This window comes from Dunckerocampus dactyliophorus, chromosome 2, assembly GCF_027744805.1.
Source record: "Dunckerocampus dactyliophorus isolate RoL2022-P2 chromosome 2, RoL_Ddac_1.1, whole genome shotgun sequence".
NCBI lineage: Eukaryota > Metazoa > Chordata > Actinopteri > Syngnathiformes > Syngnathidae > Dunckerocampus > Dunckerocampus dactyliophorus.
In genome coordinates, this window is record NC_072820.1 from 48,625,809 (window position 1) to 48,639,964 (window position 14,156).

A 14,156-nucleotide genomic window follows, 5' to 3' on the forward strand; every position below is an offset into this window, starting at 1 on the left:
TATATGTATACACATACATGTAGTACCTATATAATTGGTAAATTACCTTTTGTTGGACTTACGAACAAATCGACTTGTGAACGGTCGTCTGGAACCAATTGTATTCGTAAGTTGGGAACCTGGTGTATTGGGTAATATGAGTGTAAAGAGAACTATAGTGGTGTTATTTCATGTCTAGAGGGCTCTAATAATGCTAAAAACTGGCTTTAGAAGGTCATAAACAGGTTTTCTATGCTCTAAGTATGAAAATATTCCATTTATAAATCAGCAATTCTACTTCGAAATTAACTTATCACTGTCATGTCTGGAACCCGATGAACAAGGGATTACTGAATTTCAATTAGTTGATTTAAGTGTGAGTGTGTGTGTGTGGGTCACCGTGCGCTCCCTCCAGGGCGTCTGCAAGGCAACATTCTCCCTCTCCACCATGCTCGTCTGCGTGTGTTGCTCCGTCCTTTCTGTTTTCTTGCAGTGACACCTGCTGGTTGGCGGGGCAACGACCTGCTGTCTCACACACACACACACACACACACACACACACACACACACACACACACACACACACACAAAGTTGGTGTACTAGGCCGTTGTGGTATGAAGATGAGTGTGAGGTGACCTTTAAAAAGGCAAACACACCAGCTGCAGCGTGAGCTGTGAGATGATGTCATCTTTGCTCCTCAGCTCCTCTTTCAGCTGCTGCACCTCCTGCAGGAGAGTCTGCACCTACACACACACACACACACACACACACACACACACACACACACACACACCCACACACACACAGTGAGACAAGGAGCTGTTGTGTCAACCTCAAGTGTCGAAATCAAGTTTCAAGCATGCTAACCTGTGATTGGTCGGCATCTTCGGGGCTAAGAGTGTCAGTGGTCAGCGTGTCGTCATCTGTGTCCTCCTCCTGAACAAGTTGAAGTGACGCGTTAAAGCTAAATACTCTATGTATTATTACATAGCGTGTAAAGCTGTGGTCCGACCTGCAGAAGGAGCCTTCTGAGGACTTCCAGCTGTGACCTGACAGCGCCAAAGTCTTCAAGCAGCTCCTCCACATGCAGTCCGGCAGGCCTGAGGGGGCGGAGTCACAGCACAAAGCCGTCAGCGTTAGGAGACATGAGACACTGACCTGGAGTCAGGTTACAAGGTGATTTCGTGCGTCACCTCTGAGGACAAAGAATGACGTTCCCGCTCGCATCCTTGACGGCGTCCTCGCTTAGCTTGTAGCATTCTGGCTCGCTGGGATTGTGACAGGTGTTACCATGGCAACCAGACAGCTCGACACAGTTGCAATTGATTAGGATGGATTAGAAAAAGGAACCAACCTATCGTCGTCGTCGTCGTCGTGAACTTCCTGTGTCCCCCAGCACAGTTGTCTCCTCCTCCACTCGGCCATGTGGGACATCCCGCCTTCATCTGCTGGGTGCACGCTTATCAATACTTTTTATTACCATTATGACAGCATCATATAACATAGCACAGGGGTGTCCAAGGTGCAGCCATTTGCGGCCCGCGTCTTATTGGCCTGTCTTAAAATTTCCCGGCAATGCGTAACCTTCTCCACACTTCACTCCTCCACACTCTCTCGCTTCCTCCTTCCTGTCATGTGTGATTATTTGTTCACGTGATCCATCCCGAGCTCTAATCAAATGCACTTCTGCCACCTTGTGGCCGTTTTTATGGCTAAAAAAGTGCTCAGAAATGTTAATGCATTAGTGCAGAGTCCAAAATATTATGGGAATAAAGTCATAACTACAAGAAGAAAATTAAAAGAGGAAAGTTCAAATAGTTGCAAAATTACAAAAAAAAAAAAAAAAAATCTTTTAAAAATGCTGTAATTTTACGAGACTAAAGTCTAAATATTAAGAAAAAAAAGTTACACTTTTACGACAATAACTTTGTAATACTATGAGGAAAAATAATGTCATTTTAGTAGAGAAAAGTTTTTATAAGTCGTAATATTATGAAAAACAAACAAAACAACGAATAAAGTTGTAATTTTTGGAAACTTACTTTGCGCAAAACAAAATATTATGGGAATAAAGTCATAATGATGAGAACTTACAAGACCACCATTTAAATCCTTGGAAAATAAAGATAACAGCAGAAATGGAAAAAAAACAGCTGTAATTTTATGACAAAGTCAAAATATAAAAAGAAAAGTAATATTCTAATGAGGAAAAAAAAAATCACAATTTTACAAGAATAACATAATATTATGAGGAAAAATAACTTGATTTTTGTAAAGTTGAAATATTAAAGAAGAGAATAAAGTCAAAATATTATGGGAATAAAGACATATTTATTAAAAAAAAAACTGACAAGAAAAAAGTTGAAATAGCTGGAAAATTTTTACAAAAGAGCAGAAATGAAAATAACAGCTGTAGCTTTAGGAGAATAAAGTCAAAATAGAGAAAAAAAGTATTCCAATTAAAGAAAATGTTATTTTGTAAGTCATAATATTATGAGAAACAAAACAACAAATAAAGTTGTAATTTTTCAAAAATAAAACAAAGTTCAAAGTTGAAACATCAAAGACAAAATAGATTATTTCTTAAAAGTCGTAATATTATTAGAAACAAACTACATAATAAATTAATACATTTATAATATTACTATTTATAATACAAATATAGTACCTTTTTGGAAAATTAGGTTGGGGAATAAGTTATGATATTATGGGAATAATGTCATAATATTTCGAAAAGAACATTTTCGAAGATTAAGAAGAAAATAGAAATATGTGAAAAAAAATTTAAAAATGGGGAAAAAAGGGCAAAGAGTGAAGTTGATATCAATAATAGGCTTTTTCACCTTTATGATAAAGCTGAGATGCATTTTCTTCTAGAAATATATATAAATTCTTAGCATATCTACATGTGTGGCTTTATGATTATGATTTTTCACTATGTGGCCCCCGCTCGGAACAGGTTTGGACACCCCTGGTGTCGTCTGTTTACACGTGTGAGCATACCAGTGTGCAGTGACGTGTCCTCAGGAAAGTCTCCATCCAGCATAAGGTCATCATCATCCAAATCACACGAGTCCACATTGGTCAGTACATCCTAGAATCAGTCAGTCAAAGCTGTAATTCCAATATCAGCCACTGGAGGGACCTAAATGATTAATTTCAACATTGTAAAGAATTGCAGCTAGCATTAGCATCTTACGCTGCCGTTGACGTCGGAGTCAAAGCTGCCAACATGTTGCGTGGCGCTGCAGTCCATGGCGGCGTGAGCGATGGCACCCCCGAGTGGATCCAAACCCTCCTCGTCCCACATGTAGATGCCCCCGGAACAATAACTGTCTGAGGGGGACAAGTCCAGGGACGAGCCCCCCTTATTGAGAAAAAAAAAACGTTATTGAATCTTTTCTTGCTTTTATTTTGAAAGCGCATGTGTTTCGACCATGGAATGATAGATTTGTAGTTGGCACCTGCTCGTGGAACTCAGGCTCCCTGGACCGACTGAGGCGGGTCAGCTGGTTCTGTCCATCAGCTGATGAGAAAAAAAAAACATAGTTTGTGAAACCACTTTCACAAACTGTTCTACAAACAAAAACTCACCCCTGAGCGTCACGTCGGTCCAGTCCAAACTGTGCTCCACAAAGTTCAGTTCTGCTTCCCTGGTAACACCATCGAGCGCCGCCCTGTGGTCACAGAAGGCGGCGCACGACTGGTCCAGACCGGAGTCGTCTTCATCGTTTTTGGCGAGGAGGACGACGCCCGTATCTCCGTTTCCTAGAAGACAAGAAGGTTGTGGTCGGTGACGAGTTGCTTCTGGGACCAGAACAGCTAAAAAAGTGCACGTGGTCCTCACCCAGGTTGTCAAAGTCATCCATGTACTCCTGACTGGTGTGGTTCTGATCCAGAGACGAGCTGGACGAAAGGGACATGTCTTCCAATGTCTCCCCCAGAATGGACATCTCTCCTTGGGACGGCGGCCCCTCCGACTCTGGACCCTCTGGCGTGCTCGCTGAGTAGCGGGTCAGAACATTTAGAAGCACGCACGGCGAGGATGAAAAAGCACAGAGGAAGAGGCGTCTCACCTGGGCTGCTTCCTGTTGAGGACGCCGTCTCCACTGACGTTCCGAGTCCGCCTCGGCTCACTTCAGGCTCCCTCAGAAACCCGTGAGTGTGGGTCCCTCGGAGGGGGCGGGGCTGCTTAATAAGCGACGGCCGCGATAACTTGTAGCTAATGCCATTAGACTTGGGGGCGGGGCCAAGCCCAGGTAAGAGGGGCTTCTTCAAGGCAGAAGGTGGGGCCTTGAGCCCCTCACCTGGACCTTGACTTGATACCCGAGCTGGAGGCGGAGCACAAGAAGCGGTGGACTGTTTACCCCCCTGTTTGGCCCCGCCCACTGGCCGGGCGGTGTTAGTCGAGGAAGGGGTGGGGGAAGGACGCCGCTGGACCACCATCAAGCTACGTGAGCGCAAACGATCGTTTTTGGCGAGGTGGGAAGACGACGCCGATCCAAGGTTGTCAGTGGAGAGCGAGCGGGTGGCGGGCAGTGCAGCATGGAGGGGAGAACCGGATCTAGAACCAGAATCGGGTCCAGGTGCTGATGTAGAAGCAACAGAACGAGTGGACCACTGAGGATGTCTCAGAGAGCTGCTGGTACTGCTTGGAAGTTTGGACCCAGAAAGCCCATTCAGGGTCTGTTTGGTTCCATTGGTCGGTCTGGAACCGGTTTGCTTTGACTTGGAAACAGGAGGTCCATTTTTAGAAACAGAAAGTGTCTGAGACTTGGACTCCTTCAAGGGAGACAAGATGGACTTCTTTGAGTCCAACAAAGAATTCTGCTGACTATGATGGCCATGGGCGGTACCGTTGAGACTGTGCTTGACACTGCCACCCCTTGACTCCGCCTCCTTATTGTCAGCCCCACCTCCATCTGGGACCAGGGCGTCTTTCCTCCACTTTGCGGAATAGTCAGTGGGCGTGCGGATGGATCCCGTCCGTCTCACGGAGGTGGAGAGTCCAGTGGAGGTGCTGCTGACCGCTGCGGGCCCGGGGTGGTGGTAGAAGCCGTTGGGGAGGCGGGCGCTGGCAGCGCCGGTGGTCGGGCTTGTCTGTGTAGTACTTTTGGACCATGAGCCAAATTTAGGCAGCCTGGACACCATGGTCGGCATGGCGGGGGCCGACATAGACCACCACTCAGTTTGGAACACGCTGTGAGCTGTGGATACGGAGCAGAGTGATGATTAGTTTCTTTGTTATTCATCTCATGCGTCATGTAACTACACCATGTGACCAAGACAAACCCTATTGAAGCTTTCTGATTGGCCGCTGCCTGAAACACACCTCAAACATGTGACACCTTCGCTCTCACACACACACACACACACACAAAGAGTCCACATAACAACAGTCACTCCTGTTAACAGTGTAATAGTCACACCCATTAGATACACACACACACACACACACACACACACACACACACACACACGCGCACAGCCTGAGGCGGGATGTTAGCAAACGAGGCGCGCCTGTCTGTTGGTCAGGGGCTGAATGTGTGATGATTACGATTTGTGTCTCTTTAAATTAAGCTCGACACAGACTAACCAAAGCACAACCTAAAAACGACACAAAGCAGGAAGTCTTCACCCTGAATGCATCATCCCTCGTCAAGCGCCGCCATCTAAGCAAAGGAGTTTACAACCTGAAAAAAGTGTCCCAACTCTAGACAGGAGTTCATGAACATGCAGGTATCACAATAATGCTTACACACTAACATGCATGCAAAAGTATACCCACGTCTACAACCCGCAAGGCATGCCGGGTAACCTCACAGTAGCCACTCTTCCCCAGTCGCTTGTCATTCGGGGGGGTGGTGGGTCCTGTAGCCAAACCAGTTGAGAACCACTACCTTAAATCATCATCATTATCATCCAGCAGGCAAATGATGCCAGAAACAAGCTGCTGTGTTTGCGTCTACTGTGAGGAGTAGGAGAGAGGAAACTCAGTGCGGCTTTTATCAAACCCTCATCGTGAGCCTCATGAGAGCCTCCAGGGAGGAAGAAGTCATCTGATAAAAGGTGCACTTATGTAACAATCCCGGGAAGATAAATGCTGACTCACAACTTCCTGTCCAGAGGACCAGTCAGGGGCTGTGTCTCAAATGGAATACTTCCGTCAGTGCACTTCAGTGAGTGTACTTAGTTCCTGAGTACGCACAGTTTTGACAGTGAAGTGCTGGCCCAAATTCCAGGACTATCGCATACTTAACCCACTTTTCCTTCTTCTGTTCTCTACTTTCCACCGACGGGTTGCTCCTCAGCCGCCATTATTTCAAGTTAGTCGCACCCTTTCCGCTACGTAGCCACGATGGTGACTTTTGAGTGTGGTAAGTGTCGCTCGTTATTTTGAATGCAACATCCACAGTAGATCCCAGGTATGGACTAATACTTAATAATATACATGCAAAAAAAATGCTACTTCATTATCCGCAAGACATGCTGGGTAACTTCCAAGCATGCCTTGCGGTTTATACATTTGTATACAATAGTTTTGCGTCTGTGTGACTCTCAGTCGTACAGGAGTTGTCCATCGAGGGAAAGGCTTCTTGAGACGTCATCTGCACTTCTGTGAAGAAGGTGTCGGACGTGTCTATTCCATCCACTGTAAAGATGAGGAATGCAAAGAGCACTACATTGGGGAAACTAAGCAAATGCTCTAAAAAAGGCTTTATCAACATCGCAGGGACAATTCGAGTGGTCCTCAATCAGCAGTACATCTACACCTTAAAGCAACCAATCACTCTTTTCAGGACAGCGATGTAAAGATTTTGGCCAAAGAAAACAGATGGTTTGAAAGAGGAGTAAAGGAAGCTATTTTTGTCAAACAACAGAACCCATCATTGAATCGGAATGGTGGTTTGAGGTTTAATTTGGACCCTGTGTTCAGCAGGTTACTGAGACCAAAACCCACAGCTCTTAGTCTTGCAAATGAGGTGAAGCCAGGGCCGAGCCAGAACAATAGATGCTAACGAGCCAGTATCAGAGTCGTTCATACCCAACTCAGGGAGCGACACTTCCCTTTTATCGGAGGTGCTAATAGCAGGAGAGGATTATACCACTACTCCGCCCAGGCTTAGTGTAAGGAACCAATAGAAGGAGGGTGTTGGCACACCAATTCCGCCCACTCTTACTGTACTTAAGGCCTAGGCTACCAGCACTTATTAGTTCGCTGACGAAGCTCTTTGGCTGAGGAGCGAAACGTCCGACACCTTCTTCACAGAAGTACAGATGACGTCTCAAGAAGCCTTTCCCTCGATATACAATAGTTTTGTTTTAAGAGATGTTCGATATTGTCTTTTCTTACCGATATCCAATATTGACCAGCAAAGTCATTACCGATACTGATATCGGCAACTGTGCTGATACGGGGCAGCAAACTAATGTGGTGTAATGAGCACATTATCCTTCTTCTACTGGATGCATTTCACAAATAAACACAGACAAATAAAAGTCAGAGGAAAAGTGGCAAAACACTGCATGTTATTCTTCCAGAGGTGTGATATTATTTTCGAAGTATCGATATCGCGTAAGCAGCGCTTTGTCAGTTTCCTATTTGGCCCGATGTGCAGCTGCTTCACGGCCGGTGGAAAGCGCATCCAACGTGCAGTTGGGAAGTAGGAAAAAAAAACAAAAAAACACTTGGCTTACATGGGCCAACCTTGGAGTGCTCCAGCTGAATGTAGACAAAAAACATGGCAGACAAGTATAGGCTAGTATCTGTAACTGACCTAAAAGTGTGCACGTCCCCATAGAGCTGCTCATGTCATCCGTGATGAGCATGTTCATTAAGATGAGGTCATTCCTATCCCTCCTCTTCCTCCAGCAGGTCACATGCTTGCTCCTCATGCTCCATTTGTCCAGTCAGTGAGCTGAAAACAATCACGGCCCGCCAGCTACAAGTCAACATCCATCAACTCATACGTCATCTTCTGTTTGGACTCTTCAGTTCTGGTCCTGACACCAGACTCAACCTTCACAAGCTGTTAAGACCAGCGCTCAGGGGGCGGAGCTACTTCATGTTCCATATCAGTCATGGAATGGTGAATCACTGGAAACATTACGGCCCAACTGCTGCTCCAATCAGAACCACAAACACCAAACCGGAAGGTACTTGAAGGTCCACCGAGGATCATTATCATCAGCCAATCAGACGATGAGATGTTTAGGCTCCAATCCAAGGAATATAAATCAACAACCACAGTTTGATAGCTTGTATTCCTCTAACAAACAGCTCCTTGTCAGGGCTGCTCCCACTCCTTCGTCATTGTTGCGTTGAAAGGTCATGAGTGATGTCAGGCTAGCTGATAGCTAGCTGATAAAGGCTAGCTGATAAATTTATCTGCTAGCAGGCTGTCACTAAACGAGCCAAGGATTGCAGTGTTTCCCGCTATAATGTGTTTGTGAGCGAGAGCGAACACGGCAAACCTAAAAAAAAATAAAAAAGGTAAAGCGCTAAATCCTTCGGTGGCAGTACAAATGTAATTGTGGCAGGCCACCATAAATAGAAGTGACGATTTAGCGACACAAATGGCGCCGCCGTCATGGCAACCTGGCACAGGACAACTTCTCTGTTGTGCGGGGAACCCCCCGGTCCCCCGAACCCGCCCCTCACCACTTCGGCCGTCATTGATCCAACACAAAGACGCTCTCTGTCCTCACAGGCAACCAACCAGCATGCTTGATGCTTCTGATGGACACGATCCACTTCCTGTTCTGATCTAAAACACCACGAACAGATTGTTTACATCGTCTGTCAGAGCCCCCGTGTCTTTAATGATAAAGTATGGACTAAATGTTATGTTACAAAAGTAAATGTTAGCATGTTAAATAAGTTTCACACACTAGACAATTGCTGGCATAGTTAAAGGCTACGATAGTTAATTATTCATGAGCATATCAAGCTAATTATATAATGGTTAGTCATTGTCTCCTTTAAAACCAGAATGACTTGTCACGAAGCTAAATAAATAAAGGACATAAGTGACTAATTTCCTGATGACTTAACCAACATTACATGTATAGTATTATTATATGTTAAAGACATAATCCATACAGCTAAAATGAAGTCATAACAACGTATAGCTTGTTGTGACTGCCGTCATGTTTGGCTAGAGGACAATGCAACCTCAAGCCCTCGTTCAGAAGTCCATTGACATTTTGGCTAATTTAAGGCAACATCGCTGTATAGGAGTGAGCGTGTCATGTGTGTCCGTCGTCATGTCATGTATGTAATCGAACACGCGCGTGCGATCCGAGCCTGCGAGTGCACGCAGGGGACTCACCTGTCGGCGCCACGCCAAAATGCGGAAATGGCGGCGTGGATGTTCTTGTTAGCAGGCGGCACTAAGAGGCGGGCAGACGTCACTTGTGTCCACCGAGGACAAAGGACGACAGGTCGTCTCCTCGGAGGACACGTTCACGCACGCGCGGCCCGTGCGAGGGATGCGGCGAGGACTCCGTGCGCGTTGACCGCGTGACATCACCGCGGTGCGAGCTGCTGAATCATCCGCGCACACGCACACGCACTCTGCGCCTGCCCGCAGCACAGCTGACCGTGACGTCGTCACAGAAGCGAAAACGTAACCCTTTCCTTGCCGGAAGTCGAGGCGTTTCAAAGTAAAACCGTATGTTTGTACAGGAAGTACACAATAAACTAGCTTCGAATTGCGTTATGCCACCACCCTGTCAGTTTTTTATACAAATTGATGTGTGAGGTGTACTTTTATACACTACATGCAAAACATAACATGTTGGCTAACATTATCATATCTATTCACTTTTTGTGTTTGTAATTTTTAATACTTTTGACCTTTACTATGGTATTGAGCTGTCTTCTTGTGCTTCTTAATTGTTCCATATTATATAAGCTCTTTATCTACAGCAGTCATGTAGGTTTTCTTGCACGTGAAAAGGTGGGAAAGAGCTCGGTGTGAAGCAATGTGTTGTCTTCTGGTGTGCTGTGGGGGTGAGTGTCCACCAGGGGGAGGCATTCATCGTCAGACTGCTGTGTGCGTTGAGGACGAAGTTCTTGAAAGCTCCTGAACTTCCTCGCAGCACACAAACATGTCATTGTTCGACATTGTTTTGTAAGCTTACACTCTTTTCTACAAGTTACAGGTCCGTCCCACAAGTGCCAAGGTGACACTTGAGGTGTTCTTAAGGACGAGAAGATGTAGATAAAGAACATGATTTTGACTGAAGGACGCTATTTTTTGTTTTTAAGCTGTTCTTCAACCGATTGGAATGTTGTTTCGATGCTTATTATACCAGCTAAAGTGTGATCAATGAGCCACTTGTGAAGTGAACATGGAGGGTGGGGTGGGGGTGGCGGCACCGAGCCTGCGGACGCGCTCTCAAGACCAGCAGCTGATGTCTGTAGGAACGCAGCATGGAGACCTTCTACAACCACACGGACCCTCTGTACATCCAGACGGACCGACCCTGGGACGAGGAGGTGACCTGGGCCGGGGTCCATCCTCCGGGTGCGGCGGGGGAGATGAGCGTGGGTCGCGCGCTCACGGGCTGCGTGCTGTGCGCGCTGATCGTCTCCACGCTGCTGGGCAACACGCTGGTGTGCGCCGCCGTGGTCAAGTTCCGCCACCTGCGCTCCAAAGTCACCAACTCGTTCGTCATCTCGCTGGCCGTGTCCGACCTGTTCGTGGCCGTGCTCGTCATGCCGTGGCGCGCCGTCTCCGAGGTGGCGGGAGTGTGGCTCTTCGGGCGCTTCTGCGACACGTGGGTGGCCTTCGACATCATGTGCTCCACGGCGTCCATCCTCAACCTGTGTATCATCAGCATGGACCGCTACTGGGCTATCTCCAGCCCCTTCCGCTACGAGCGCAAGATGACGCGCCGCTTTGCCTTTGTAATGATCGGCGTGGCGTGGACCCTCTCCATCCTCATCTCCTTCATACCCGTGCAGCTCAACTGGCACCGCGCGCGCGCCGAGCCCCCGAACTCCACGGAGGACTGCAACGCCAGCCTGAACAAAACCTACGCCATCTCGTCGTCTCTCATAAGCTTCTACATCCCGGTACTCATCATGGTGGGCACGTACACGCGCATCTTCCGCATCGCGCAGACACAGATTAGACGCATCTCCTCGCTGGAGCGCGCGGCAGGTCCACGCGCGCCCAAGCAGCGTCCTCATCACCGCGCGTCCACGCAGGATGAGAACTCTCTCAAAAGTTCTTTCAAGAGGGAGACCAAAGTTTTGAAGACGCTGTCCATCATCATGGGGGTCTTCGTCTTCTGCTGGCTGCCCTTCTTCGTGCTCAACTGCGTGGTTCCGTTCTGCGAGGCGGACGCGCCAGACGCGGCACCCTGCGTCAGCGACACCACCTTCAGCATCTTCGTGTGGTTCGGCTGGGCCAACTCGTCCCTCAACCCCGTCATCTACGCCTTCAACGCCGACTTCCGCAAGGCCTTCTCCACCATCCTGGGCTGCAACAGGTTCTGCTCGAGCTCGGCCGTGGAGGCGGTGGACTTCAGCAACGAGCTGGTGTCCTACCACCACGACACCACGATGCACAAGGAGGCCTGCGCCGAGCCGAGGCACGACCCCGAGCAGCACTTTGACAAGGTCTCGGTGGTCTCGGGCGACTCCCGGAACCGCGCCAACCCGCTGCTTCCTGTCATCCTGCAGTGCGAATGCGAGGCGGAGATTTCGTTGGACATGATGCCCTTCAGCGACTCTTACGTCATCCCGGGTCAGGTCCACAACCTCTGAGGGACCTGTGAACTCTTGCGTTGCATTGGACCTTAACTTTGGGGACAAATGACCATATATGGACCTCCCGATTATGTTTCTTTTTTAACTAAACACCATAGAACAGGCATCCTTGATGACATTTGTCCAAGGGCAGACACTGTGATGGCCATATGGTATTGTTAAGAAAATAATACAAAATAAAAAAATACATGTATAAAAATAAATAAATACAATTTAAAATTATTAAAAAATGAATACAAATTTATGGATAATAATCTGTGGAAAGCCATCTTCCTTTACTTCCCCTTCATTGTGAAGCATATGCCTCGATGATGCCCCCTGCAGAGTGGAAGAAGTACTGCTTTATATTATTTGGTTGAGGTTTGGCGGACCGGATGTGGCCCGTGGGCCGCCTATTGAGGACCCCTGCCATAAAACCTTTTCAAAGCTCAGCAAATAAAAGTGGATCCGAATCACTGATGGTGTCCTCGTTGTCCACTAAATCCCATCCCTGTCATTCCAGAAGACAGACTCGTCTCAGTCTGTCCTGCAGCGAGATGGACGATGAAAGAGGTCGCACTGTGACTCTTGTATGCCGAAGATGAAAGCGAAGCGAGTCTCCTCGTGAACCGACCGGCTGCAGAGGCGCTCCTAATGGTGAACAAAAGCTTCAAAGAGCTCGCACTTTATTGTGAAAGTATGACATGAGGTACATGAATGCACGTGCCACTTCATTAGGTACACCATCTCATGGATAACATCAAACTCAATAGGAGTCTTGTATTGGATTGTGCCCGGGTGTGCCTAATGAAGTGGCTATGACAGTGCATACACTCCTTGAGAAGTATCAAAGTCATACTGCAAATGATTCCTTCAGACACACACACACACCTCGCCCCCCCCCCAGCAGGCAGGAAGCTGCATGTAGTCCTGTGACCTCTCCATCTGGACAGAGTCAAAATGGCAGAACTGCACCTGTTCATTCATTCATTGTGATACGTGTGTGTGTGTGTTTGTTTGCTTGTTTGGTCTTTTCATGTTGTTTGTGTCCCTTCACTGATGAGCCACAACAGTGTTAGTGTTGCTTTGCCTCCGGTGGGGGACATTGCACCTGTAGGCCTGATGATCACAAGCAGGTGTGTCTGCTTTCGTGCTCAGCAGGTGTCATCACTGCCGTTGATAAGTGAGGAGCATTTAAGCAGCAGCAGCCTCCTTGAGCTTCTATTCCGTCCACTGTCTTGTTCCAGCTGCTGAGCTGCTTGGGTTTCAACCATGGGGCCCGGCCTGTCTGCAAGGTGACTTAGTCCTCCTGTGTTTTGTCATTTAAGTACTCTAAAGGCTTGTATGTAAGCGTGTATGTCCTTGTGTCCTCCAGGTTTTCTTGGCTGTGCTTGCTGATGATTAGTGGTGCTGCAAGCCTCCCTGTGCAACAACCTGGTGAGTGTCCAGCTTGTATTATTGCTTAAATCATTAGCCATTAGACCAGGGGTCAACAACGTTTTTCCTTGTGAGAGCTACTTTACAAAATGAAAATGGCCAAGAGCTACTCATTTTTGTAACATTTATTTTCAGTGCTCATTTTAAACCCAAACAAAGCGAATATGCTTGTTTTACCAGAACATGAACAAAATGCTGGTGTCCACAACTCACATTTTGTATTTCAGAATGCATTTCTTTCTACTGTTCTATTAACTGAAAACATGAATGAAAAGCAGGCTTGCGGGCACCTCATGTGGTTGTGGGGGGCTACCTGGTGCCTGCGGGCACCACCTTGGTGACCCCTGCATTAGAGTCTTCCGAGTGTGTTAATCATGTTGTGGTTTTGTGATCTCAGACTCGGGTGCTGGAGCTGCCTCCCTTCAAGATCTGCGTCCTCCCCTGATGTCCCTTCAGCATCAACTCTCAGACTACCCTGCAGTAGAGGTCCAACCTGTTAACCTCCCTGCTGTCAGTGTGGCCTCAGGTGACCGCAGCGAGGTTGTGACCCATGACGACACCAACAAGAGGCCAAGTGGTTCCGTGGTTCCACTTGCTGCTACAGGTGCAAGCTTGGCTCCTTTTTGGGACGTGCACAGTCCTCCCAGCTACCAACCCTCAACTGCTGCTGGTCTACAAGTGATTCCTGTCACCGGGCAGCAACAGCCAGCATCTAATCCAGGTGATCTCTTCCCAGCATGGCCAGGCCCTGATCCCCGTTCCAGCTACAGACCTTTAACTGGTGGCGTAAAAGGGAATAGTCCTGCTGGGCAGCAGCAAAAATCTAATCAAGGTGTTGACGTGCATCTAGGATGGTCAGGCTATGGCTCAAACTACAAACCAACTGGTGGTCAACAAGTGAAGCACTCCAATGCTATGCAACAGCAGCTAAGCTTTAACCCAGGTGTTAACACATACCATAGATGGTCAGGCTACGTC

General features: G+C 47.5%; 2 protein-coding genes across 7 annotated transcripts in view; one reads left to right on the forward strand and one right to left on the reverse strand.

The window, feature by feature from the left end:
* ccser2b (coiled-coil serine-rich protein 2b) overlaps positions 1 to 9,550 on the reverse strand; it is a 66,508-nt gene extending 56,958 nt beyond the window's left edge. For 2 of the 6 annotated variants that reach the window (XR_008566729.1, XM_054759398.1), the window contains exons 1-13: positions 7,759 to 8,859; positions 4,057 to 5,187; positions 3,828 to 3,983; positions 3,575 to 3,748; positions 3,445 to 3,506; positions 3,180 to 3,347; positions 2,984 to 3,074; positions 1,335 to 1,428; positions 1,174 to 1,248; positions 993 to 1,080; positions 848 to 916; positions 637 to 723; positions 379 to 504 (exon numbers count right to left, since the gene is read on the reverse strand). Coding sequence is in view for 4 of the 6 variants with exons in the window: in XM_054759398.1 (XP_054615373.1) it covers positions 379 to 504; positions 637 to 723; positions 848 to 916; positions 993 to 1,080; positions 1,174 to 1,248; positions 1,335 to 1,428; positions 2,984 to 3,074; positions 3,180 to 3,347; positions 3,445 to 3,506; positions 3,575 to 3,748; positions 3,828 to 3,983; positions 4,057 to 5,187; positions 7,759 to 7,876 (2,439 nt within the window). In the remaining 2 variants the exon portion in view is untranslated. Of the gene's footprint in view, positions 1 to 378; positions 505 to 636; positions 724 to 847; positions 917 to 992; positions 1,081 to 1,173; positions 1,249 to 1,334; positions 1,429 to 2,983; positions 3,075 to 3,179; positions 3,348 to 3,444; positions 3,507 to 3,574; positions 3,749 to 3,827; positions 3,984 to 4,056; positions 5,188 to 7,758; positions 8,860 to 9,312 lie in introns of those variants that run through there. The other 4 variants (XR_008566728.1, XM_054759408.1, XM_054759376.1 and 1 more) reach the window with 4 other exon arrangements.
* Positions 9,551 to 10,517: 967 nt separating this feature from the next.
* LOC129177010 (D(5)-like dopamine receptor) lies at positions 10,518 to 12,206 on the forward strand. Its single transcript, XM_054767683.1, has one exon. It carries the CDS (start codon positions 10,527 to 10,529, stop codon positions 11,757 to 11,759), a length of 1,233 nt encoding a protein of 410 aa, XP_054623658.1. The 5' UTR covers positions 10,518 to 10,526; the 3' UTR covers positions 11,760 to 12,206.
* Positions 12,207 to 14,156: the final 1,950 nt, after the last annotated feature.